Source organism: Eretmochelys imbricata, chromosome 2 (assembly GCF_965152235.1).
Source record: "Eretmochelys imbricata isolate rEreImb1 chromosome 2, rEreImb1.hap1, whole genome shotgun sequence".
In the NCBI taxonomy this organism is placed as follows: Eukaryota; Metazoa; Chordata; order Testudines; family Cheloniidae; genus Eretmochelys; species Eretmochelys imbricata.
In genome coordinates this window covers 5,363,729-5,388,373 of record NC_135573.1, presented here as the reverse complement: position 1 = coordinate 5,388,373, position 24,645 = coordinate 5,363,729, and the positions used below count along the sequence as shown (strand labels likewise).

The 24,645-nt window shown below is 50.4% G+C and overlaps 1 protein-coding gene across 2 annotated transcripts in view; it reads left to right on the top strand.

Annotated features, from left to right (window-relative positions):
- Window positions 1–3,849: 3,849 nt before the first annotated feature.
- The window catches only part of RHPN1 (rhophilin Rho GTPase binding protein 1), a 58,118-nt gene continuing 37,322 nt past the window's right edge, over window positions 3,850–24,645 (top strand). The window contains exons 1-2 of one of the 2 annotated variants that reach the window (XM_077809718.1): window positions 3,850–4,019; window positions 23,121–23,236. In XM_077809718.1, coding sequence (XP_077665844.1) covers window positions 3,921–4,019; window positions 23,121–23,236 — 215 coding nt within the window. In that variant the 5' untranslated portion in view covers window positions 3,850–3,920. Of the gene's footprint in view, window positions 4,020–23,117; window positions 23,237–24,645 lie in introns of both variants that reach the window. The other variant, XM_077809717.1, reaches the window with a different exon arrangement.

Genomic DNA, 24,645 nt, shown 5'->3' with positions numbered 1-24,645 from the left:
TTATCCACCCCCCCGCTGCATTTGCCTGGGCTGCCATCTAGATAAACCTAATCCTGTTGTCCAGCTGGTGACCCCGTCACTGGAGATATTCCAGGCTAGTCAAGACACCCGTGTATTATTAGGAATGACTTGGGGATAATGCATCAAATGAGACTAGATGAGCCACGAAAGCTCCCTCCTAACCCAAACTGGATTTAGCCAGCATAAGTCTCATCATAACATAACTCTCTGGGCACTATTCTGCCCTTCTGTTATTGCCAGGGCTACTGAAGGAATAGCAAGCAGCAGTGCTCCACTAATCACTAATATCTAGCTTCTTTCGGAGACCTCAAACCACTTTACAAAGGAGGTCAGTACTGGGCAAAACAGCTCTTGGTATTCCTAGCTAGGGTAAGACCATCTCTGTCTAGCACACTGGCTGGTCACTGATCCCCTAGCCAGAACACCAAAGTTGTTTAATGAATCCAGATCTCTCAGTGCAGTTCGGATAGATATAAAGCAAACGAGAGTGCAGCCAGTCTAGCAGTATCAGTGTTTGACTTAAGTGCTCTGGTTTGTAATGTTGGTGATTGTGATGAATGCTACTCAGACTATCAGTTTTAACAGAGCTTTCTAATCGGCATAAAGTGAACCAGGAGCAGCAGGAGTCTCTGCATTAAAGCACCCAGAATAGCTGGAGCTTCATGCAGGTGTAGACAAGACATTTAGGGTTCCTTGTTCCTAGATGTACTCTGCCACGGCTGCAGGTATTGCAGAACATAGTGATACATAAATCCTGCACTTGCTCGTTAGACCGCTTCAAGAGATAGGCAGAAAGAGAACTACCACCATCCCCAATACTTAAAGCAACTTTGTCCTTTCAGTACAATGGCTCCATTTGGATAATCTCGATGAGAGAGTACAGTGTAGGATTTCTTTGTAACACGGACTATATCAATCAACTCTGCCTGAAAAAAATGGCAGCAGCCCCAGAACAACAGCAGACTCCTGGAAATGTAAAGGATCTAGGGAAAGCTGGGACTGGACATGTGATGCAAATAATAAATTAGGTATGAGCTTGCAGCTCACAATGGATTATCTATAAATCTGGTCAAGTGGTCAGACAGTTAAACCTGTCCCCAAGGAAGCTGAGGGATCTCTGGACTGTCACAGCAAAGAGCTACGAACCAATAGTGCTCTAGCTCTGAATGGATCTATGTGAGCCAAGGAAAGTCACTTTTGAGCCCTTTCCCTGTCCTAAACCTAGGTTTAAAAAAGAAACAGACCAAATAGCAAATAAGCTACTACGTCTGAGTTAAGATACTGATTAAATGTTAATGCAGGGCATCTCAGTCTCTATCCTGTATTATGATTTGATACCCCTCTCCACCTTTCTCCTAAATTCCCTGCTGCTGTTGAGCCAATTTGTGCCTGTTAGGAGACCAAATAAGATGTACCCCTTTTTAAATGGGTGATGGTGACAATGTGCTCTGTACTGTATGACATGTGATGTATGATCCTGGCCCTAAAGAGCCTGCAATAGAAAAAGATGGCAAGAGGATGTACTGGAAAAGCAGAGGTGGGGATAAGTTAGTGTATAGGCTTTTATTAACTTAATAGTACAAAAGTTTAATATTTAATACAAGAATTTGACCTTCATTATTAACTGAGTGCACTCCTATCTAATTGTGCACCTTCAGACTGCATGCTGAATGAGGCAGGGCCCCTGTGGAAATATTAGGTGATCATGTAAGTAAAGGCTTAGATTTGTACTGTGGTGGCACCTAGAGTTCCTAACGAAGACTCAAGAGCCTGTTATGTTAGGTGCACTACTTTACACATATAAAAAAAGGCATTCCCTGTTCCCAAATATGCTATGAGTCTACAGGTGGTTACAATAAACTCGGGGAAAGAGAGGAGGACAAGGTAACAATGAAACAATCCTATTTAGTATCGTAAACAGCAGCCTCAGTACTCTCACTGCCTGACAGTTTGAGAGACAAGGTGCGTGAGGTAATATCTTTTATTGGACCAGCTGGGCTGCTGTAGCACCATAGCGTAGTTGCTTCCTGTACTGACAGCAGAGGTTTTTCTATTGATGTAGGACGCTAATCCACCTCCTTGAGTGGCGGTAGCTAGGTTGAGGGAGGAATTCTTCCATCAACCTAGCTACGTCCAGCCGGTGAGCGGGGCGGGCGGCGTAGGAGGGCACATCAGCTTAACTACAGCATTCAGAAGGGAGAATTTTGTTCCCACCCATGTGTGATATAGCTAGGTCCATTTAACTTTTAAGTATAGACCAGTGCTCAAACTGTATACATTAGGATATAGATGGGGAAGTAATTAGTGTGGTGCATGCAGCCTTAAGTATGGCATTTCCAGACTCTTGAGTGCTTTTCTACACAATTTCTATTCTCTCCACTGTTAAAGGAAAAGGAGGACTTGTGGCACTTAGAGACTCACCAATTTATTTGAGCATAGGCACGCACCCGATGAAGTGAGCTGTAGCTCACGAAAGCTTATGCTCAAATAAATTGGTGAGTCTCTAAGGTGCCACAAGTCCTCCTTTTCTTTTTGCAGATACAGACTAACACGGCTGCTACTCTGAAATCTCTCTATTGTAGTTTTTGATAGAGTTGCCTAGCACTTGCTTGTTTCAAAGAGAATATGCTCTTAAAAAGCCAGGGACTTCATGACTTTTTCACTAGGAGGGTGGTGAAACACTGGAATGCGTTACCTTGGGAGGTGGTGGAATCTCCTTCCTCAGATATTTTTAAGGTCAGGCTTGACAAAGCCCTGGCTGGGATGATTTAGTTGGGGATTGGTCCTGCTCTGAGCAGGGGGTTGGACTAGATGACCCCCTGAGGTCTCTTCCAACCCTGATATTCTATGATTCTATGACATAAGAGGCCAACAGAGGAGCAGCACAAGAGGAACAGGTTTTGCTCCTACCTCAGTCCAAGGTGAACTGGATTTCCTGGCTGAGAGCAGGTCTACACTTAAAATGGCACATGGCACTGCTGCACCACTGTAGCGCTTTAAGGAAGATGCTCTAAATCAACAGGAGAGAGCTCTCTCATTGGTGTAGTTAATGGGCCTTTGCAAGAGGCAGTAGTTGTGCTGGCAGGAGAAGCTCTCCTGCTGACCTAGCATGCTCTACACCCACACTTAGGTTGACATAACTACTTCGCTTAAGGGTGTGGATTCCCACCCCCGAGCAACATAGTTGTAGGGAAGTAATTCTGTCCTGCAGACCTGCCCTTAGACAAATGCACCACAAACTGCAGTGACAGTGGGGTGGAGGTGGTGTAAATTCCCACTGGGACAGGGCTGAGGTGAGGGTTCAGCTCAGATTGCTGCAGGGAAGGGGCAGCGCAGTGCCCCGGAGACAAGGGTTTTACCTGCATTTTGCATTGCTTGTGCCTTCCCCCCAGACAGCCAGGGGCCAGATGTTGGAGAGGTGGGGAAAGAGAGGGGGTGCAGCGGCCCAGATGTGGAACGGGGTGCGAGGGGCTGCCCCAGGTGCGGCAGGGGCGGGGGAAGAGAGGGTTAAAAGGGCCCAGATGTGAGGCCGGGCTAGAAGAGGGCGGGTGCAGAGGCCGCGTGCAGCCTTCCCCGCGCGCGCCTCCAGGCAAGGCCGTGCCCAGGCGGCCCGCCCCCGTGACGTCCTCGGCGTTCTAATTCCCACCGTTGCTAGGGGCGACAGGGTCTCCTCCCCTCGGGCACCGCGGAGGCAGGGAGCGGAGCGGTGACGCCCCTGGCCCCACCCCTCGTCCTCGCTGCCATTGGACATCGGCGCTTTCACTCCAGGGCAACCCGCCCCTCGATTGGCCGGGGCGGCCGCAGTCTCCCGCCCCTCTCTGGGGCCGGCGGTGAGCGGCCGTTGGGGGGCCCGGGGCTGCCGGCCTGCCTGAGGGGAGCGCGGCCACCCCCCCGCCACCATGGTGCCCGCGGAGGGCAGCCCGGGCGGCCCAGGGGACGCGGCGGGAGACGGCGGCTTCCTCCTGCTGCGGCCCCCGGAGAGCGGCAGCGTCCGGAAGGTGAGAGCGGGGCGAGCGCCGTCCCCCTCCCCGAGCCAGGGCCCGCTACCCCTCTTTCTGCCCTCCGCCCCCTCCCCGAGCCACGGCCCCTCCCCCCTTCTGCCCTACGCCCCCTCCCCGAGCCACGGCCCCTCCCCCCTTCTGCCCTCCGCCCCCTCCCCGAGCCACGGCCCCTCTCCCCCCTTTCTGCCCTACGCCCCCTCCCCGAGCCAGGGCCCCTCCCCCCCTTCTGCCCTACGCCCCCTCCCCGAGCCACGGCCCCTCCCCCCCCTTCTGCCCTCCGCCCCCTCCCCGAGCCAGGGCCCGCTACCCCTCTTTCTGCCCTACGCCCCCTCCCCGAGCCACGGCCCCTCCCCCCTTCTGCCCTACGCCCCCTCCCCGAGCCACGGCCCCTCCCCCCCCTTCTGCCCTCCGCCCCCTCCCCGAGCCAGGGCCCCTCCCCCCCTTCTGCCCTACGCCCCCTCCCCGAGCCAGGGCCCCTCCCCCCCTTCTGCCCTACGCCCCCTCCCCGAGCCAGGGCCCCTCCCCCCCTTCTGCCCTACGCCCCCTCCCCGAGCCACGGCCCCTCCCCCCTTCTGCCCTACGCCCCCTCCCCGAGCCACGGCCCCTCCCCCCCCTTCTGCCCTCCGCCCCCTCCCCGAGCCAGGGCCCCTCCCCCCCTTCTGCCCTACGCCCCCTCCCCGAGCCAGGGCCCCTCCCCCCCTTCTGCCCTACGCCCCCTCCCCGAGCCAGGGCCCGCTACCCCTCTTTCTGCCCTACGCCCCCTCCCCGAGCCACGGCCCCTCCCCCCTTCTGCCCTACGCCCCCTCCCCGAGCCACGGCCCCTCCCCCCCCTTCTGCCCTCCGCCCCCTCCCCGAGCCAGGGCCCGCTACCCCCCTTGTGCCCTACGCCCCCTCCCCGAGCCACGGCCCCTCCCCCCCTTGTGCCCTCCGCCCCCTCCCCGAGCCAGGGCCCGCTACCCCCCTTTCTGCCCTCCGCCCCCTCCCCGAGCCACGGCCCCTCCCCCCCTTCTCCCCTCCGCCCCCTCCCCGAGCCAGGGCCCGCTACCCCCCTTGTGCCCTCCGCCCCCTCCCCGAGCCAGGGCCCGCTACCCCCCTTGTGCCCTCCGCCCCCTCCCCGAGCCAGGGCCCGCTACCCCCCTTGTGCCCTCCGCCCCCTCCCCGAGCCAGGGCCCGCTACCCCCCCTTGTGCCCTCCGCCCCCTCCCCGAGCCAGGGCCCGCTACCCCCCCTTGTGCCCTCCGCCCCCTCCCCGAGCCAGGGCCCGCTACCCCCCTTGTGCCCTCCGCCCCCTCCCCGAGCCAGGGCCCGCTACCCCCCCTTTCTGCCCTCCGCCCCCTCCCCGAGCCAGGGCCCGCTACCCCCCTTTGTGCCCTCCGCCCCCTCCCCGAGCCAGGGCCCGCTACCCCCCTTTGTGCCCTCCGCCCCCTCCCCGAGCCAGGGCCCGCTACCCCCCCTTTGTGCCCTCCGCCCCCTCCCCGAGCCAGGGCCCGCTACCCCCCTTTGTGCCCTCCGCCCCCTCCCCGAGCCACGGCCCCTCCCCCCCTTGTGCCCTCCGCCCCCTCCCCGAGCCAGGGCCCGCTACCCCCCTTTCTGCCCTCCGCCCCCTCCCCGAGCCACGGCCCCTCCCCCCCTTCTCCCCTCCGCCCCCTCCCCGAGCCAGGGCCCGCTACCCCCTTGTGCCCTCCGCCCCCTCCCCGAGCCAGGGCCCGCTACCCCCCTTGTGCCCTCCGCCCCCTCCCCGAGCCAGGGCCCGCTACCCCCCTTGTGCCCTCCGCCCCCTCCCCGAGCCAGGGCCCGCTACCCCCCTTGTGCCCTCCGCCCCCTCCCCGAGCCAGGGCCCGCTACCCCCCCTTGTGCCCTCCGCCCCCTCCCCGAGCCAGGGCCCGCTACCCCCCCTTGTGCCCTCCGCCCCCTCCCCGAGCCAGGGCCCGCTACCCCCCTTGTGCCCTCCGCCCCCTCCCCGAGCCAGGGCCCGCTACCCCCCTTTCTGCCCTCCGCCCCCCTCCCCGAGCCAGGGCCCGCTACCCCCCTTTGTGCCCTCCGCCCCCTCCCCGAGCCAGGGCCCGCTACCCCCCTTTGTGCCCTCCGCCCCCTCCCCGAGCCAGGGCCCGCTACCCCCCTTTGTGCCCTCCGCCCCCTCCCCGAGCCAGGGCCCGCTACCCCCCTTGTGCCCTCCGCCCCCTCCCCGAGCCAGGGCCCGCTACCCCCCTTGTGCCCTCCGCCCCCTCCCCGAGCCAGGGCCCGCTACCCCCCCCTTGTGCCCTCCGCCCCCTCCCCGAGCCAGGGCCCGCTACCTCCCCTTGTGCCCTCCGCCCCCTCCCCGAGCCAGGGCCCGCTACCCCCCCTTGTGCCCTCCGCCCCCTCCCCGAGCCAGGGCCCGCTACCCCCCCTTGTGCCCTCCGCCCCCTCCCCGAGCCAGGGCCCGCTACCCCCCCTTGTGCCCTCCGCCCCCTCCCCGAGCCAGGGCCCGCTACCCCCCCTTGTGCCCTCCGCCCCCTCCCCGAGCCAGGGCCCGCTACCCCCCCTTGTGCCCTCCGCCCCCTCCCCGAGCCAGGGCCCGCTACCCCCCCCTTGTGCCCTCCGCCCCCTCCCCGAGCCAGGGCCCGCTACCCCCCCTTGTGCCCTCCGCCCCCTCCCCGAGCCAGGGCCCGCTACCCCCCCTTGTGCCCTCCGCCCCCTCCCCGAGCCAGGGCCCGCTACCCCCCCTTGTGCCCTCCGCCCCCTCCCCGAGCCAGGGCCCGCTACCCCCCCTTGTGCCCTCCGCCCCCTCCCCGAGCCAGGGCCCGCTACCCCCCCTTGTGCCCTCCGCCCCCTCCCCGAGCCAGGGCCCGCTACCCCCCCTTGTGCCCTCCGCCCCCTCCCCGAGCCAGGGCCCGCTACCCCCCCTTGTGCCCTCCGCCCCCTCCCCGAGCCAGGGCCCGCTACCCCCCCTTGTGCCCTCCGCCCCCTCCCCGAGCCAGGGCCCGCTACCCCCCCTTGTGCCCTCCGCCCCCTCCCCGAGCCAGGGCCCGCTACCCCCCCTTGTGCCCTCCGCCCCCTCCCCGAGCCAGGGCCCGCTACCCCCCCCTTGTGCCCTCCGCCCCCTCCCCGAGCCAGGGCCCGCTACCCCCCCTTGTGCCCTCCGCCCCCTCCCCGAGCCAGGGCCCGCTACCCCCCCTTGTGCCCTCCGCCCCCTCCCCGAGCCAGGGCCCGCTACCCCCCCTTGTGCCCTCCGCCCCCTCCCCGAGCCAGGGCCCGCTACCCCCCCTTGTGCCCTCCGCCCCCTCCCCGAGCCAGGGCCCGCTACCCCCCCTTGTGCCCTCCGCCCCCTCCCCGAGCCAGGGCCCGCTACCCCCCCCTTGTGCCCTCCGCCCCCTCCCCGAGCCAGGGCCCGCTACCCCCCCTTGTGCCCTCCGCCCCCTCCCCGAGCCAGGGCCCGCTACCCCCCCTTGTGCCCTCCGCCCCCTCCCCGAGCCAGGGCCCGCTACCCCCCCTTGTGCCCTCCGCCCCCTCCCCGAGCCAGGGCCCGCTACCCCCCCTTGTGCCCTCCGCCCCCTCCCCGAGCCAGGGCCCGCTACCCCCCCTTGTGCCCTCCGCCCCCTCCCCGAGCCAGGGCCCGCTACCCCCCCTTGTGCCCTCCGCCCCCTCCCCGAGCCAGGGCCCGCTACCCCCCCTTGTGCCCTCCGCCCCCTCCCCGAGCCAGGGCCCGCTACCCCCCCTTGTGCCCTCCGCCCCCTCCCCGAGCCAGGGCCCGCTACCCCCCCTTGTGCCCTCCGCCCCCTCCCCGAGCCAGGGCCCGCTACCCCCCCTTGTGCCCTCCGCCCCCTCCCCGAGCCAGGGCCCGCTACCCCCCCTTGTGCCCTACGCCCCCTCCCCTCCATCCCCCTACGTCCCCCCTAGCCAGGGTGCCCTTCTCCCATGCCCCCCCGTGCCAGGGCGCTCTTCCCATCTCCTGCCCACGAGCCGGGGTGCCCTACCCCGCTTCTCCCTCCTCCCCCCCCTCCCGTGCCAGGGCTCCCTTCCCCCCTTCTCCCCTTCCCCCCCTCCCGTGCCAGGGCTCCCTTCCCCCCTTCTCCCCTTCCCCCCCCCCCCCGAGTCAGGGCGCCCTCCCCTTCTCCCCCCCCCCCCCCGAGTCAGGGCGCCCTCCCCTTCTCCCCCCCCCCCCCGAGTCAGGGCGCCCTCCCCTTCTCCCCCCCCCCCCCCCGAGTCAGGGCGCCCTCCCCTTCCCCCCCCCCCCCCCCCGAGTCAGGGCGCCCTCCCCTTCTCCCCCCCCCCCCCGAGTCAGGGCGCCCTACCCCCTTTCTCTCCCCCGTCCCCCTACGCCCTCCCTCCTCCGTGCCAGGGTGCCCTTTCCTCCCTTCTTCCCCCTCCCGTCCCCGTGCCAGGGCGCCCTTCCCTCCCTCCCGTCCCCGTGCCAGGGCGCCCTACCCCATTTCTCCCCCTGTCCGATGAAGTGAGCTGTAGCTCACGAAAGCTTATGCTCAAATAAATTGGTTAGTCTCTAAGGTGCCACAAGTCCTCCTTTTCTTTTTCGAATACAGACTAACACGGCTGTTACTCTGAAACCTTACATTCAAAGTATTTTACAAACACTAGTTGTAAAACCACCATAAGGTGGGTAAATAACAGTTTTCGAAACTGTGTGAAGTGTGCCAATTTCTGTGTCCTGAAAGTTTGTTTGCTAATTTGGTGTAAATTGTCATTGTAATCTGATGTGTATCAACAGCTCTTCCTCAGACAAATCTCCCATTTAGTTCAGTAGATGTTTTTCCTCAGTAAGGGCTGTAGGTTTGAATCCACAGCCTCTTCTAGGTAAAGATCAATAAAGAATCTTCAGTTAAGTATTTTTAACCTTTCTCATTTAATTTAAAGGGACACAGTCAATTTAAGTCACATTTGTCTCAGAATTTTCCTGCAGTATTTATAACTGCAGGTGCTACCTATAACAAAAGATTAGTAAAGTGTGTGTATTTTGTTGTAGCTGACTTTTACAGTTTGTTTCACTGTTTCTCTTCTGCAAGGGAGTCCATTTACTGTGTGCATGGGGTCCTCTGACAGCAACAGGCAGGAGAGAAATATCTGAAGTAAGAAAACATGGTTGTAAAACCACAAAAACTGAGCTGAGAACTCAGGAACAACTGGAGCACCTCTAATGACTTGACACTTTAAAAAAAACAAAAAACAAACAAAAAAAGCTACCCCTACAAGTTGATGGTGTCTCTTGAAAGAAGAATCAGTAACTGTAATGCACTCATTTCTCAGGAAGAGAACTGAGTAGGTGTGGTTGCTATAGTTTTACTGTTGTGTGGAGAAGCACAGAAACTAGGAATGCATCCGATGAAGTGAGCTGTAGCTCACGAAAGCTCATGCTCAAGTAAATTGATTAGTCTCTAAGGTGCCACAAGTCCTCCTTTTCTTTTTACAGATACTAGAGTAACGGTTATCTTCTTTACACGCTAACGTTCTGTCGCTGAGGCTCTGATACATCTGTTCCCTACTTGTGCACAGAAATGGTCGTCTGCCCTCGCTTTTGTGACATGCAGACTGCTCTCTGCTTGCACCACCATGTCTCATTTTAGTGATTTCACTCCCCCTCCCCACACTCTTTCTCCCCCCTCCCCCTATATCCCCACGATCAGAGTAACTTTTTACAGGTTGGAGCATTTGGACTTGATTTTTTTTATTTATCCTTTCTTTTGTTCAGTGCATAAGTCAACGTTGAGAATCTTTTAGAGAGTTTTAATAATGAGTTTATTTGTTAAAAGATTGTGTGATATAGCTATTATCAATAGACTTTTTTCATGGTGTATTGTTGTAAAGCATACCTTGTAACGCAGCCTCCCTCAGAAAAATGGCACTCGCTTATAATGTGGTGCTGTCTGAGTCTGAGGCCCTCTTGCTATATTAAACACCTAATGGAGCTTGCTGCAGGTCAGTAGCTTTTCCTATGTAAAAGGACAAAATATCGATCTGTATGATCTGCCTGTTAGATCTGCTGTGCTACCGCAACATGCATTGCTTCTCAAATGTTGGTAGTTCCTTAAGTGGATTTTCTTGGGCTAAAAATATTAGAGATTTTTAAAATCTATTCTTGTGCTTCAGGCTCTTACAGTTTGTTCTTCATTCAACTGGTGGCACAAAAGTAGGATAATCAGTTTCACGTCTCTGGTCGGCTTCACTTTCCCATTACTGAAGTAATGCTTATTCCAGTGAGTAGTCCCATTGACTTCAGTTGAATTTCTTACCATAGGCCCTAATTCAAAAGCGCCCCTGTCCAGAACAGTATTTTAAGCAGTACTGGAATGCCATCCTGCCCAGATGCTATGGTGATAGGCTCTTATACTGTGCTCATGTACAGTAATGCATGTATCTGTTCTGTATATGTTTTTATACTGTGTTCATCACCGTGTGTGTTTGCATTATAAGAACCTAAACCAGGCCTTGGACTATGTCCTGAACTGTACATAGGTCCGCATGAATGGATGAAAAGTTAGGATGAATGGATCAGAGGCAGGATTGGGGTCCTAGACTTAAAATGTTTAATTTAATTATAGCAATGTCTTTTGTGCTGCGGTAGGTAGCTGAGCTAGCATTTCTAGTTATAACCTTCTGTAGACTATAAAAAATTGACTTTTTTTCTAAAAAAAGCCCCCACTATACTGAAATTCGTCCCATAGAGTTATAGCATATGAGTAATGTAGATATTTGCATTTTTTTTAAAATAAATGTCTCAAACCTGTCATAAACTGGAGAAGTAAATATGAAACAGTGAGACTGCCAAATTCACCCCTGGCAAAAATAGGCACAACCCCAGTGGCACTTATCTTTAGCTATTGTACCTCCAAATGGATTTATAGAGAGAGTCTGAAATACTGTAACTTATCAGTGATATACTCTAATTGCTTTTGGTATTTTGGGAGTGAAATAAAACTCAGGCGGATAAAAACCTAATGCAGCTTTAGCTTTTTAGAGTATGTACTTAGCGTTGTCTCTGTCGTTGCTATTCATGGGCAGAATTTGTTTTAGCTTTTACTATCTCTAATTTACCATATAGTGGCTAAATCCTGCCATCTTAATTCAGCAGTACTCTCTCATCAGAATCACTGATGAGAGAGTAAAAAAACTAGAGCAAAAACTAGAGAATTGGGTTTTCAGAATGTTTGTTCAGCATTTCAAAGTCTCTCATACCCTTTTTCTCCTGTACAAAATGTGCATTGTTGCCCTATTGTAGCAAACTTGCAGATTTAAGTGCACAATATTTGTAAGTTCAATTACTGTGTGAGGTGCTAAATTGGCATTCTTGCAGATTCAAGTCTTTGTGGTTAGCATAAAACAAGACCCGCAGTAATATAAATTGCCCACGTGCTGCGCCACAAGATTCCTCAGCCTTACCTGGAGGTATGGCCTCTGAGGGTAGGATAATTCAGACTCCATGGAAAATTCAGTCTTTTACCTCTGCTGAGGCTGCTGGTAAGGTTTTTTGGGTGAGTGAGAGATGTGAACACCAGGAAATGAGCTAGTTAGTACAAGTTCACCTCAGTTCATACATTGTAAGGCACCAAACAATCATCAGTCACAATTGCTCCAGGCTGCATTCAAACCTAAACTTAGGAGTGAAATACTTAATAGTCCCTGAAAAAAGAATAGGAGTACTTGTGGCACCTTAGAGGCTAACACATTTATTTGAGCATAAGCTTTTGTGAGCTACAGCTCATGTCATCAGATAAAGTGAGCTGTAGCTCACGAAAGCATATGCTCAAATAAATGTTAGTCTCTAAGGTGCCACAAGTACTCCTGTTCTTTTTGCTGTTACAGACTAACACGGCTGCTACTCTGAAACCTGTCCTTAATAGTCCCTGATTATTGATGACTTGCATTCCCATAATGCCTAAGAGCCGTAGTCATGGACCAGGACCCTATTGTGGTAGGTGCTGTACAGACACAAAACAAAAAAGACAGTCCCTGCCCTAAAGAGTTTACAGTCTGGGTCTATGTCTACACTACCACTTATGGCAGTATAACTTATGTCGCTCAGGAGTGTGAACATAGAATTTCTGTGGCGTTTTAGAGACAGTTCACTATGTCATTGTGGGCAGCCATAAACCATGACACAGGTTGTTAACAACTACAAAGTGACCCAACTTCTTGTAGGTCTTTGTGCCTTGAATATCGTTGATAAGAACACCCTTGGCTTGACTGTATTGCATACACCAAATAAATAAATAATAGATGCAAACGTGCAATTTATGACCTCAAGTAAGGAATAAGTCTCAGGTATCTAGCAGCATGAAAACAGAATTAGCTATTCCTAATTGGTAGAGGGGAAGGAGTTGGGAGAAGAGCTCCAGAAAATGATCAAATGTTCAGAAGCTGCTCTCTGATATGTGAAGATTACTTCTGAAGGGTGAAAGTTTCGAACCTTTACTGGAGTGTACATCCTGGCTTCCTCTTCAACATCTACATGCATCTTCACGCTTCTCAATGTGCAACCTATTCTCCGTTATGCATCATTTCATAGGGCTTGTCTACACTGGCACTTTACAGCGCTGCAACTTTCTCGCTCAGGGGTGTGAAAAGACACCCCCCTGAGTGCTGCAAGTTTCAGCGCTGTGAAGTGCCAGCGTAGACAGTGACCAGCACTGGGAGCTATTCCCCTCATGGAGGTGGGGTCTGCCACGATTACACAAACCACTTTAGAGGCTACCACGGCAGCACTTTAATGTTGACATTACTCACAGGCAGAGGGTCACATGGGTAGAATTATCATTGCTATAGTCCTCCACCGGCAACTTTTTTTGAGTTGTACTAACATTGGCTCCCTTACGCTTTAACTGTTAAGTGGGAGTTTAGACTCCTTCAGACCTGCGAATTCGCATCATGTCTGAATGTTGTGCTCCAGCTGGAGCTATGGTTAGTCAGCACCAGCCTCATAGGTGTGCTTTCTGATACCACACCTATCAGTGTTGTCTAGGAAGCATCCATAAGCATTAAGGTGCAAAGTATGGTGTTTGATGACTATGTCAAAACAAAGCATTGATAAGGGCTTGTCTGCATGAGGAAAGTTACCAGCATACTTTGGCTTCAAACAATTAGATTTTTATCAGTAAATGTTGATTTCACGCCCTCCCACCCCGACACCCAAACAGACAGAAAAATATATCCATCAATAATAGAAATTTACAGATAGGCAAAGTAAGAAAATGCTGCTTGAGAACTTATTAGTTTGATTTAAGGATATTTACTTTGTATATTTTGATGTGATGACAATTTGAACTTTAATGGTTACAAAGCTTTAACTTTTTGAATCTCAACATCTACTGTCATTAAGTTGTCTGATTCCCTCCATAAGTTCCCAAACTGTGAACATTTAAATTGATAAAAATGGTTAAAAGTAAACATCGATATTATCCATCAAAATGATTTTAAAAATATCTGATTTTTGCCAAATTTACTTGTTAGTATATCTCCCTATGTAGATGCTCCTGTAATAGAATAAGTGTCCATGTGAGGATTTATACCAGTATAACTACAAAAGTATACGCAAAAAGAAAAGGAGTACTTGTGGCACCTTAGAGACTAACGAATTTATTTGAGCATAAGCTTTCGTGAGCTACAGCTCACTTCATCGGATGCATACTGTGGAAAGTATAGAAGATCTTTTTATACACACAAAGCATGAAAAAATGGGTGTTTACCACTACAAAAGGTTTTCTCTCCCCCCACCACACTCTCCTGCTGGTAACAGCTTATCTAAAGTGATCACTCTCCTTACAATGTGTATGATAATCCAAGTTGGGCCATTTCCAGCACAAATCCAGGGTTTAACAAGAACGTCTGGGGAGGGGTGGGGGGGTAGGAAAAAACAAGGGGAAATAGGTTACCTTGCATAATGACTTAGCCATTCCCAGTCTCTATTTTAAGCCTAAGTTAATTGTATCCAATTTGCAAATGAATTCCAATTCAACAGTCTCTCGCTGGAGTCTGGTTTTGAAGTTTTTTTTGTTCTAATATCGCAACTTTCATGTCTGTAATCGTGTGACCAGAGAGATTGAAGTGTTCTCCGAGTGGTTTATGAATGTTATAATTCTTGACATCTGATTTGTGTCCATTTATTCTTTTACGTAGAGACTGTCCAGTTTGGCCAATGTACATGGCAGAGGGGCATTGCTGGCACATATCACATTGGTGGATGTGCAGGTGAATGAGCCTCCGATAGTGTGGCTGATGTTATTAGGCCCTGTGATGGTGTCCCCTGAACAGATATGTGGGTACAGTTGGCAATGGGCATTTTTATGGCTGACTTAGAACAACGCTTCCTCAGCTCTCGTCCCCTAGCGCCCCACTCTACTTGCGCTATATTGATGACATCATCATCTAGACCCATGGAAAAGAAGCCCTTGAGGAATTCCACCACGATTTCAACAAATTTCCATCCCACCATCAACCTCAACCTGGTCCAGTCCACACAAGAGATCCACTTCCCGGACACTACAGTGCTAATAAACGATGGTCACATAAACACCATCCTATACCGGAAACCTACTGACCGCTATTCCTACCTACATGCCTCCAGCTTTCACCCTGACCACACCACACGATCCACCGTCTACAGCCAAGCTCTACGATACAACCGCATTTGCTCCAACCCCTCAGACAGAGAAACACCTACAAGATCTCTATCAAGCATTCTTACAACTACAATACCCACCTGCGGAAGTGAAGAAACAGATTGATAGAGCCAGAGGACTTCCCTACTACAGGACAGGCCTAACAAAGAAAATAACAGAACGCCACTAGCCGTCACCTTCAGCCCCCAACTAAAACCCCTCCAACACATTATTAAGGATCTACAACCTATCCTGAAGGATGACCCAACACACTCACAAATCTTGGGAGACAGGCCAGTCCTTGCCTACAGACAGCCCCCAACCTGAAGCAAATACTCACCAGCAACCACATACCACACAACAGAATCACTAACCCAGGAACCTATCCTTGCAACAAAGCCCGTTGTCATCTGTGTCCACATATCTATTCAGGGGACACCATCACAGGGCCTAATAACATCAGCCACACTATCGGAGGCTCATTCACCTGCACATCCACCAATGTGATATGTGCCAGCAATGCCCCTCTGCCATGTACATTGGCCAAACTGGACAGTCTCTACGTAAAAGAATAAATGGACACAAATCAGATGTCAAGAATTATAATATTCATAAACCACTCGGAGAACACTTCAATCTCTCTGGTCACACGATTACAGACATGAAAGTTGCGATATTAGAACCAAAAAAACTTCAAAACCAGACTCCAGCGAGAGACTGTTGAATTGGAATTCATTTGCAAATTGGATACAATTAACTTAGGCTTAAAATAGAGACTGGGAATGGCTAAGTCATTATGCAAGGTAACCTATTTCCCCTTGTTTTTTCCTACCCCCCCACCCCTCCCCAGACGTTCTTGTTAAACCCTGGATTTGTGCTGGAAATGGCCCAACTTGGATTATCATACACATTGTAAGGAGAGTGATCACATTAGATAAGCTGTTACCAGCAGGAGAGTGTGGTGGGGGGAGAGAAAACCTTTTGTAGTGGTAAACACCCATTTTTTCATGCTTTGTGTGTATAAAAAGATCTTCTATACTTTCCACAGTATGCATCCGATGAAGTGAGCTGTAGCTCACGAAAGCTTATGCTCAAATAAATTCGTTAGTCTCTAAGGTGCCACAAGTACTCCTTTTCTTTTTGCGAATACAGACTAACACCGCTGTTACTCTGAAACCTACAAAAGTATAATTATGCTTGTAAATGTCCCCATGTAGACAAATCTTAAGTCAGCAGCAGTTACCAGTTGACATGTAAGGGGCCTTGTCTATCTTTTGTCCCCTTCACTTTGCATGAGACCAGCCTCTCACTCTTTCACAACACTGAAACATAGCTCTAGCACATTTCTGCAGAACACTTTGTTTTCCTTTTGTGTTGGACACTGAATGTAATGTTTGGCAGGCTTTTGGGGCCTAGAATGGACTTGCTAGAATAATACTGGCTCTAATCCTGGTTTGTCAGAGGCAATAAACTTCAGTGCTGGACACAACTCGTGTAACTTAATGACCCATATCTTATTCATTCCCATAGCTTTCTTAACATGCTGTACTCTAAGTACATACAATCTGTTCTGCGTTCTGACCTATGCATGCAACAAAGATTATGGACACCTGTTGACAGAGGAGATGCTGTATGTTTACTTACCTGGTTTGAGTCCACTGCAAAGGATGGCTAAGAAATCTTGAGTTAAACCTTGAATTTCACTCAAAATGTGACTTGTGCAACTGTAGCAACTGCACCCGGAAATGCCTTTAATATTCAGTAAAGGCCTGAGAGGTTAACACTAACTTCATTTAATGACAAAAAGAAAAGGAGGACTTGTGGCACCTTGGAGACTAACAAATTTATTTTAGCATAAGCTTTTGTGAGCTACAGCTCACTTCATCGGATGCATTTGTTAGTCTCTAAGGTGCCACAAGTCCTCCTTTTCTTTTTGCGAATACAGACAAACACGGAAACCTTTCATTTAATTACAGTTGCTCATTATGTTTCAGGATTGGGTTTAAGGTTATGCAGCAAATCAAGTAAGAAAATTTGTACTGAAGTTTAAAAGCCATCCCTTGTGTCCCTCTTGCCCAAGTAACTGACGGGCTTTGGAAGAAATGTCCTCACTGAAAACTGTAGTGCAGTTTTTGTTTTTCTTTATATTGCACTTTTAAATCTCCAGGGACTCTGGTCAGCAGAAACAGGCAACTGTTCTTTGTTCATTTAGTGCAGACTGTCCGAGGAGATGCACACTACGGGTAAGATTTTTCCAAAAGTGCCTGACTGAGTTATTCTTGTGGTGTTCTCTCACTTTAAATCTGAAGAACCTTCATTTTAGATTATCTGCTTGTTTTCCCATTGGTAAAAATGTCTTGAGGTAAAATGCTGGCAGAATTTCCTTCTTTCCTTCAGTTTAACATTAATTGCATTTTAAAATGGCAGGAGCGGCTAGAGACTAGAATCTAGACCTTAGTTAGTACCTGTTGTAGTTGTTGCAAAGTGCTCATTCTAACAAACTGTTCAGTAATGGTTCTTTGTGATAGTACTTCTAATCTTCAAAAGGCTTTACTCAGTATCTCACAGGGAGGTGGGAGGGTTACTCAGTTTTTACAGTGGGTGGAGGAAGATGAGGCAGAGAGATCAAATGAATTTCCTAAAAGCAGTAAGTCTCAAGATCCTGACTTGCATTTTTGTGCTTAAGCCACCCCTCCCATAACCCTGTGCTACATGATCCAAGTTTAATACCCATCTTTCCAGTACAATTTTACTGCATTTTCTGACTGAGGAGCATGGGTGGGAATTAAAAACTATCTCAAGAAACTTGATTGTTTAAATGGTGAGATGTAATATTCAACTAAAAAGACAGTAAACATGAGCGCTTGTTCAAATGCTTGCTTTTATAAACTCATGACTCTGCGAGCAGCACGGTGCATCTTTCTTATCAGAAACTACATAGTATTTTGGGCATAGTATTTTGGGCAAATCCAAAGAGTGCAACTTCCTAGGCCGCTGTATAACAAAAAAATTAAGTTTAATGCTGCCTTGCCTCATCTCACATCTGTGGTTAGGATGTTCCTGGAGGCAGACAGGAAGGCCAGAGTTTCCCAAAGTGACTACCGATTTTGGGTGCTTGATTGGAGACCCCTTAAAGGGGTTGGATATTAAGAGTGTGGGTGCTCGGCATGTTTTGAGACTCTGGCTCCTTTTTAAAAAAAAAAAAAAAAAACACAACTACTTGTGGCACTTTAGAGACTAACCAATTTATTTGGGCATGAGCTTTCGTGGGCTAAAACCCGCTTCATCGGATGCATGGAGTGGAAAATACAGTAGGAAGATTACACACACACACACACACACACCCCCCCCCCCCCCCGTGAAAAAATGGGTGTTGCCATACCAACTGTCATGAGACTAATCAATTAAGGTGGGCTTCTTAGAGCTCGGTCTCCTTTTGCCATGTGTATATATGTCAGCATCCCCACCTCTGTTCTGTTTGCCTCACCTCTGTCCCTTCAAAGAGGTACATATGGATTTGGTTAATTAAAGTTCTTATGGTTAGGGATGGGATTTTTCATGAATGTAGCAGTATCTGATATCCATTTTAAGGGATCCATAAGAGTCTTACATTCCTTCTGAACCAATTTCTTTTAGACATTTTAGTCTCCTTGAATCTGCTGTGATGATTTTTAACAGGTTCTCTTAGAAATTGTCATCAACTCTGAGGCTTGCTTGTCTGTTTTTAGTGACTCTGTTTTCCTCCACTTGACTAGCACCTAGATCAGCGGCTGGCAAACTTTTTGGCCTGAGGGCCACGTTAGGTTTCCAAAATTGTACAGAGGGCTGGTTAGGGGAGGCTGTGCCACTCCAAACAGCCAGGCGTGGCCCAACCCCTATCTGACCCCCCCCCGCTTCTTGCCCCCTTACAGCCCCCCCCCGGGACTCTTGCCCCAGGCACCTGTCCCCTGACCGCCCCCAGACCCTCCGCCCCAACTGCCCCCCCACTGTCCCATCCAACCCCTCCTCTCATTCCTGACTGCCCCCCGGGAACCCTGCCCCCATTCAACCCCGTTCCCCACCCTCTGACCACCCCCTCAAACCTCCCTGCCCTCTATCCAACCCCCATGCTCTCTGCCTCCTTATTGCACTGCCTGGAGCACTGGCGGCTGGAGGCGCTACAGCCGTACCGCCGCGCAGCACAGAGCACCAGGTCAGGCCGGGCTCTGCAGCTGCGTTGCCCCAGGAGTTTGCAGCCCCACCGCCCAGAGCATTGTGCCGGTGGCGCAGTGAGCTGAGGCTGCGGGGAGGGGGCGTGCCTCCTGGGCCAGGAGCTCAGGGGCCGGGCAGGAGGGTCCCATGGGCCCGATATGGCCTGCAGGCCGTAGTTTGCCCACCTCTGATCTAGATGCTCCTTTAAGGTCCCCCAGCCTGCTCCATCTTCGCTTGGAATAACTGGCACAATCGCCAAATAGGGCTCTGTGGCTGCAATATTCCTCATTCTTGCTAAGAATGGCAAGATTCAATCTCTTAAATTAAATTCACTTTGGTGAAGAAGCAGAGTGTCTGCAAAATGGGTGTGGACCTTTTGAGAGCTCAGCATTTGCTCCTTAACGCAATAGTCCTCGGAGTTATTTGTTTTCAGCATCTCACACATGAGACTTGTGGGACAGCTAGTTTTCAGTCCTAGTGACCCATTTAATTCATTCAGATGATTCATGATCCCCTTCTCTGCCTTTCTCCAATCTTTGTAATGCATGCACAGATTACTTTATATGTCACATTTGAGCATTAATCAGAGTATTAGAAGCTGAGCAACAGAGGTCATGCCATCTACTATGTTAGTCTGCAGGCTGAATTTTGCTCTACAGTAATCACAAACGTCCATGCTTATAGCAGTAACTCAAGTGAGCTGTAGCTCACGAAAGCTCATGCTCAAATAAATTGGTTAGTCTCTAAGGTGCCACAAGTACTCCTTTTCTTTTCACTCAAGTCAGTCTTTTTGTATGATTTCAAAATATCCAGAACAGTTAGTCCCCAATAGATTATGAATTACCTTGTAGCTTTTCACAAGCAACATTTCCCACCGCCACCTCAGTTATTAATCAAAACAAATATGATCTCATTATTTTCCCATTCCTAAATAAGTTGCACTTATTTACTGTCCATCTTTCATTTTTTTAACTAGGGCAGGTTTCCAAATCCACATTATCTCTTTTGCAGTCAAGAATTAGGTTTTTATTGGCCCCTGAACCAGAGCTGAATTCCAATGGGCAGCGGAGACTGCGGGAACTGTGGGATAGCTACCCACAGTGCAACACTCCGGAAGTCGATGCTTGCCTCGGTACTGTGGAAGCACTCCGAGTTAATGCACTTAGAGCATTTTCTGTGGGGGGACACACACTCGAGTATATAAAACCGATTTCTAAAAAAACGACTTCTATAAATTCGACCTAATTCCGTAGTGTAGACATACGCTTAGAGACTTTCTTGCAGCTGTGTTGGTCACATAGCAGTCTTAGCCTGCATTTATAAGACCCCTGCCTCCTCTCAGCAAGAAGCACATTATCACCTATTCTATAATCCGTATATTCCCCAAGCAATACCTCCTTTAAGCAAGGAGGAGAGACAAGACTTCACAAAGTCCACTGCGGACTTCTCCATGCAAATTTAACTTTATCATCATCCAAGCACGTACCCAGGTACCATGATGAGTGCTGTAGAAAATGTGTCCATCTTTACAGATAAGCATGGCACCTCACAGACCAACACAGATTCCCTACCCACCAGAGTCTGCTGCCTAGGTGAGGGCAAGGAGATGATGCCCTGTCCCTATCCCCACCCTGTGGTGATCAGGAGAAGACAAGTGAAATAAGATGATGCCACATGAGAAGCAAATGTAAGCTAGTTTTAGTGGCTTAAAAAAATTAATAAAAGTAGTGGCTTTTTTGGGGTTTTGACCTAATCAGAGCTATAGTAAGTGTTGAGAGGTTCTGAAAAGAGGAAGAGGAGTTAGTCTTTTATTCTAAAGCTTTGGCTGTAGGTGGTGGCTAGAAATAAGGTCATTCTGTTGCTCTAAAGAACTTCACGAGAGATTTGAGTGAATTCCACCCAGTCCCGGTTCTGGGGGCCAGTACGTGGCCTAGGCAGAACTGAAGTAAGACTTGTGCTGGCTGCACTGGGGTGAAATTCACCCTATTTGTGTAAACTAAAATTTAGCTTGCTGGCATGGGTGGTTTTGTTGTTGCAGATTATCTGATATTAACATAAGAATAGCAGACTTCCATGTCTCCATCTTAACACAACTCCCCTGCCTTGGACCCCTCCAAAAAGGGCTCTTTATTTAGGTCCTTGGCACTCCTAGGGAGCACATTTCACAATTTATTTTCTATTGTGTGAGGAGCAATTCAATCTTTCTGTGTGGGTAGAGCTTTTTGTGTCACTGTGGAATCTGAGATCCTCCTCCTAACAGTGTTTGTTGGGAGTACCCGCTAATATTTCTTTCCCTCCCCTTGTGAAACTTCAAGATAATATATATTTGTGATTCCCCAAAGTGATGATTAAACTCATAACAATTCCCTGCCTATAAAGAGACTGACTCAAAGAAAAAAATTGTTTTGGGAGGGAAGGGAGTGGAGAAGAGAGTAAAAGTGATAAATGGATTACATTTAAAAGTAATGCCCTGATTTTCAGAGTTGCTGAGCAAGCTCAAATCCTGAATTCAGCAGGAGCTCATCACCCATGGAAAATCAGTATGCTAGTGTCCAGGCTGCAGTTATAGATTTACTGTGATCTGAGGCTCCTCGGGCTGGCATCCTAAATCTTTCATGCTGTGTCCATCCAATAAAGTCCTGTAAAGGAGACAACATATATTATTCCACTCTTGAGAGATCCCATGTTTTTAAAACTATCTGGATTTCTACCTAGTAATCCAGGCAATCTAAGCAACAATGGTACCAGACCACTATAACGCATTTTCAAAAGGCTTCGTTGTTTCCCAGAGTGCTTGAATTGCTGAATAACCTCAGTAGGTGGCTTACTGTAGTGATAGTCAGTGTGACTACTTATTGTCATTTGCTGAAAGGAATGAGGCATTTGAAATATAGTGCTAGTGTTGGTATCAAGGGAACGGAGGTCAGCAAGTGGAGTCATTCAGTATTGTAGAAAGGAGTGCTAAGGGAGAGCAAGTGATTGTAATTAAATGATAGCTGGAATATTTCAGCTGCTGTCTGGGTCAGATGCAGATCTCTAAGAATGGTGCAGATAAAGGGAAAAGGGGGAGGGGGACTGAACTATTCAGTAGGTAGCAGATAGTTTCACAAGAGTTTGCTAAGGGCTTGGCTACACTTGCAGATGTAGAGCGCTTTGGGTTAAACCAGCCTTCGTACAGTGCATTAGGAAAAGCGCTCCAGTCTGTCCACACTGACAGCTGAAAGCGCACTGGTGTGGCCACATTTGCGGCACTTGCAGCTGCATTGGGAGCAGTTCATTATGGGCAGCTATCCCAGCGTTCAAGGGGCTGCAATGTGCTTTTCAAATGGGGAGGAGGGGGGAGTGTGTTGTGTGTATGTGGGGGGAGAGAGAGTGGGTTTTTGGGGTGTTGAGTGTCAGCATGCTGTCTTGTAAGTACAGATCCCCCTCCCTCCCTCCCTCCCTCCCTGCCTCTCTCTCACTCACTGAAAGCAAACATTAGCTGTTAGTTTTTTTTTCTCTGAGCTGATAAGCAGCCAGCACTCCAAATTGGAGCTTTGAAAGGGCCACTTCCACATTCCTGCCAGAGTTCACAACAAAAACAAGAGAGGCCACTTCAGTTAATGGGATTATGGAACCTTTCTGGAGGGCAATCGCAGCGCTGTAACATAAGCCCTCGTTCACACTGACACTGTAGCGTCTCACCCAATACGCAGGAAACTGTATCCCTCTCTGGGAGATGGAGTATCGGCAGCGCTCTAGCCAGGGAGTCGGAGCGCTCTACATGCCTTGCCAGTGTGGACGGGGAGTGAGTTAGAGCGCTCTGGGCGGCTTCATTGCGGTATAACGTGCAAGTGGAGCTAAGGCCTTGACTACACTGCCACTTTCAGCACTGAAACTTTTTTTCTCTCAAGGGTGTGAAAAAACACACCCCTGAGCCATGCAAGTTTCAGCGCTGTAAAGCGGCAATGTAGACAGCGCTCCCAGCGCTGGAGCCGCAGCGCTTTAACGTCGGCTGTGTCGACATGTTATGAACTAAAACTACACTTCACACCATATATGTTTATTATTAAGCCATGTCATTGTCCTCGGCACTTTGACACAAAGCAAAGAAAGATGATCAAACCTGGAGGAAAGAATAGCAGAGGCTTTTGTGTTAAGCTATAATCTGTTGACTCGCTGCTTGTGGGCTGTCCAGAATTAATGGTTCTCCAGAGCAGATTTGAAAAAGAAACAGATGAGGCTGGTGGTACAGGAGGGTGGGATAGAAAGGATGTTCTAAGTTTGGTGAAGATGTTCTGTTTGAACAGGATATGTTGTGACAATCTTTTTTCTCTTAGCAGGGCTGCGATCCCTTTGCACAGACCCAGCGCAGCAAACTGCAGCACCGCCGCGCACGAATTAACCAACAGATCAACAAGGAGATGAGAATGCGAGCTGGGGCAGAAAACCTCTTCAAGTGAGCACTGGTCCATCTCCAATGCTAGAACACCTGTGTGCTAGCATTCTGAATTGCTTCTTGGTTTAGGCTGATTATTCTCCTCTCTAGCAAGAGACAATGACTTGCACTAGAAACATGTCAGTTTGCTCGCTTACAAAGACTAGTGACTTGGTGTTACTAGGCTACGTGTATTGGAGAGGGGAAGAGTATATTCTGGATATTCTGTCATTGTTTCCTATACTGGTCAATTGGGGGATAGATAAGGTGACTGACTAAGACTCTCCCTGTTAATTATGAGTCTGTTGGTGTGGCTACGTCTTTTCCCCTACCTCCTTTTGCAGCATGACTAGAAACCAGAAAGGAAGAACATAACCCTGTGCTGTGCTGCTGCCCTGATAACGCTTTACTGGTGGCTTCAACTTCTGGCCACTTCTCACTCTCCACTTCTGCATGGTGGGGTAATGCGCACCATGGGGAAGTGATTTCTAAGCGTACTAATATGTTGTGCTTTAATTGGTCTGTGTAGACCCTGCTGCTGCTCACTAGGGAACTCTTAGTCTGCACCAGCAGGGTCTACACAGACCAATTAATGCGTAACACGTTAGTGTGTGTTGAAATCACACCCCCATAGTGCTCATTACCCCACCATATAGACAAGCCCTACGTCTGCTCCTGGATGTTATGCCTCATCTAATTAAAAGACTTGATATCTTTCTGTGTCCTTTTCTGCACGACCCTGCTTCATAAAACCAAGGAGAAATGTTCCATGTAAGCAGGAATGTGCCTAGGTGTGCTGTTTATATCAAAATCATGAATCAGAGTGATGATACCTGCTATTCATAGGGCATCCAAGAATGTGGACAGCAAGTAGTTCCCATCCTCCTAACATAGGCATTTCAAATCCGGCATAGGGCAAAAAGGGTGGGGGAGCTAGAAGGAATGCAAGGCAAAACACAGGCAACTTAATTACTTCGTTGGGGAGTGTGAGGAGCACCTGGGCTAAGTTAGAAAACAAAACACTCTGATGTTCTTTTTCAGGCTGCTGAAACATTTGGATCAGCAGTTTGAACACTTTTCCCATTGGTAACTTTCTTTGGTGAGCCTGTTTTTGAGATTAAACAGGTCCACTCTCAGCAGAGGTTGGCCAGGACATCCAAGATTTCATGAAGTTTTGGAGTTAATGGAAAACCAAAGCTTTACTCATAAAATCAGCTGAAATTAAAAGTCATTTAGTAAAATATTGCTATTTTTCCATGGCTTTAAGGATGTAACCTTGTTTTCCACTGAATGCATCCAATGAAGTGAGCTGTAGCTCACGAAAGCTTATGCTCAAATAAATTTTAGTCTCTAAGGTGCCACAAGTACTCCTTTTCTTTTTGTTCTCCAGTGGTTAGCACTGAAGACTTCTAGGCCTCGTCTACCACTGC